Genomic DNA, 3,100 nt, shown 5'->3' on the forward strand with positions numbered 1-3,100 from the left:
ATCGCGAGAGCTTATCGCCAACGTTTTTCGACGCCTCTTTTGTGTTCATACCCAAGCGATTTTCGCAGGCGATGAGCCGAGTGAATGTGCAAATTCGCTCCCTGACATTAGATGGCGCTTAATGAAAAACAGAAATAGCCCGATACACATCGAATCCTATTTGATCTGCAATTCCTCTCCATAACAACTCCCTCTTATCGAGATTTTTGTAGTCGCTGTCGCGTTTGTCATAAAGCCCTTTGTGTTCAGACACCAATGAGACCAGCAGCTCTACATTCATCTTGCCTCGATGCTTCTTCTTGGTCTACTTACCTCCTCTTTGTCGTTAGGTATCAATGTGTGCTCGGCAAGACCGTTTTGTGCTTGAGCGCCACCAAGTCATGTTTTACTGTAACTTCAGCAGCTCCAGGCACGTGAACAAAAGCGGCAATCTCATTGGTCGGACAGTTTTTAACGCGATGCGTCAAACCAAAAAAACGAGCCCGAGGCGTTTTTTTTTAAGTGATGCTTTTACGCCTCGCGTTTTGCGCGCCGGTGTGCACACTCACATTGGCGCCCTTTGTTTAGTCACGAGGCATTAAACGTCGGCGATAATCGCGCACGATATTCGTCCCGGTGTGCACAAGCCTTTAGAGTGTAAAGTGACAAAACTAAAGCTTGGCATTGGCACTGATTTCCTGATTTGATTCTGATTCCCAAGATTTTTGTTTTGTTTTGTAAACTGTTCAGTGGACCATTTTCACAAGACTGTGACAACGCGTTTCTACGGTCATCAGCATTGTAAATCCTCCAAAGTTTCCTATACATTGATTTATTTGTGGCGGCCCGCCACAATATCAACACTGACGCCACAAATAGATTTTCCAAAATGCTTTGACTTCGTTGAATAAACATGAGCACTGCATGTTTCAAAATCAAAACGCGGCACGGGTGTTTTTATATAAATGTATGTTTGTTTATCTTCAGAAACGTTTGAGCGCAGCGCTGTTTTGATTACAGCCGTTACCGGGGAAACCGCTGTTTCTTCTGCTCTTAAAGCGCCTCCTGCTGGCAGAGAATGAATTTGCACTTTCAGTAAGCCCGTCTGCTGTTTTATATTTACATTATATACATATATATTTCCCCCAGGGGAAGTGCCGCCACACATAGAGTGTAAGTCTGTGGGAAACACTGAAATGTATGTACATTTATAACACTATACTTTGTATTATATCACCTTTGCATCAAATTACAAAAAAAAATAGTTAAAAACGACGCTAATGTGAGGGTGTTTCTAATGCAGCGTCTATGGGAGGGATGGTAAATTTGACATTGTTCTCTCTTCTCACAGCCGTTATCAGTCTCTCTCTATTTTTTTCCTTTTTTTTTGAAAGTCGTGAAAACACTATTGTGGATTTTTTCTTTTGCTATTTGAGCAAATGGGAATACAAAAATGTATTTGTGTTACTCTGTCTTTTGCATTTTTTTTATTTTTTCAAATTTTTGGCCATTAAAGGTTCTTGTTTTGGGTTACACTTTCACCGAGTTTACACTTGGCAACATCAGCTGACTTCTCTATCTGGATAACCGATCGGATCTGTCGTTCCTGCTCAATATTTAAATAAGTCTGCAGAGGATGGCCCAGTGCAAAGTCGAACCGAAGTGGTGGGTTTTCTTTTGGAAACCGTTTTCAGTCGCGGGACATTTAACAAATTAAAATAACTGTACGAGTCTCCCTAGTGCTCCACGGCCTCTCTCTTCTGACAGTTCGTGAGAAATGGGGCGGGGTTTTGCGTGACGTCGACCTGCGAATGCAGACACGATGGCTGGATTGCGTTTACATTACACTGAGATCCGCATCACAATGCGTCCTCGTCTACCTCTGGACCAAGACACGCTGATCGGATAACATTCCGATCAGAAGCGCGTTTACACTTGTCTTTTCAATGTGTATGTGGACAACATCCGGATACAGGTCGCATGTTAATGCCAAGTGTAAACGCAGTCTTTATTATAAGGTGACTTTGTTATAGTGTAGGCTAATTATATAATTAAGTGCTGAGTAATATTAATTAATTTATAGTACTTACTATAAGTTTAGAATTAAGATTAGAGCTTGGTTTAGGACTAGTTGCATGTAACTGTGCATAATTTGCTGTTATTACTACAGTAAGTAGTACATGTAACGAGTAAAAAGGACACTGAAAAATAAAGTGTTATCTTGTTTTTTGTTTTGTTTTTTAGTTACCATGTCAACAGATCTGTTTTAATTATTGCATAATTGCCTCCCTTTTGTTTTGTCTTGTGAATGTTTCCGTTACCATGTCAATAGACATATTTCATAATAGTTATTACAAAATTGCCTCATTGATACATGCAAAATTTACACTGTAATTGCAGCATGTTCCATATTGACATTATTTTCACATTTGCATATATATATATATAGAGAGAGAGAGAGAGAGACTATATATATATATAGGTTAATATTAAGGTTAATATTCCTGTACAAAGGTGATATAATGCATAATGCAGTAGGTTGGAGGAGATGAGAGAACTTATTTGGAATTTTAAAAAATGGAGTTGTTTTGGAATAAGTAAAGTAAATAACTGTTATCAACTCCTTCATGCCAAATAAACAACTAAAACGGCAAATAAATATTTAGTTACTTTGAGTGTGGTTGCTGTACAAATTGTGATTTGCTACATATATCCAGCAGCTCTCTACACCTGCATTACTCACTCAATCATTTGTCGGTCCTGTTTTCTCAGAAGTGGACTCTGATTGAACCACAGATCCGTCAGCATGACCTGTGTCTGGCTATCACAGCTTTCCCTGCAGGGTCAAAGGTCAGACTGGAGCCCTGCAACATCAAAGAGTCCAGACAGGTGGGTGTATGTGTAACTGACACATAGGCTATTAGAGTTTCCATGAGCTACTGAGAATCAATCACATGCAGGTTCGATGTCTGCTGCTTTCAGAAGACTATTAAGCTCTATTCTGACAGCACTAGTTGTTTTTGTGGAAGTTATGTAAATTTCATAAAGTGAAATTCTGTTGCCATTTGACGTGGAATGTTGAGTGTTGTCCCTCTCTCATTCTCTCAGTGATAATATATAT

The 3,100-nt window shown here is 39.5% G+C and overlaps 1 protein-coding gene across 1 annotated transcript in view; it reads left to right on the top strand.

Annotated features, from left to right (window-relative positions):
• Window positions 1-3,100, top strand: part of LOC107707671 (polypeptide N-acetylgalactosaminyltransferase 16-like) — a 42,827-nt gene that overhangs the window by 36,232 nt on the left and 3,495 nt on the right. The window contains exon 14 of the mRNA XM_016511753.1: window positions 2,752-2,868. Within this exon, the coding sequence (XP_016367239.1) occupies window positions 2,752-2,868 (117 nt within the window). The remainder of the gene's footprint in view (window positions 1-2,751; window positions 2,869-3,100) is intronic.

Source organism: Sinocyclocheilus rhinocerous, unplaced genomic scaffold, assembly GCF_001515625.1.
Source record: "Sinocyclocheilus rhinocerous isolate Xijiao unplaced genomic scaffold, SAMN03320098_v1.1 scaffold955, whole genome shotgun sequence".
NCBI classification, from domain to species: Eukaryota; Metazoa; Chordata; class Actinopteri; order Cypriniformes; family Cyprinidae; genus Sinocyclocheilus; species Sinocyclocheilus rhinocerous.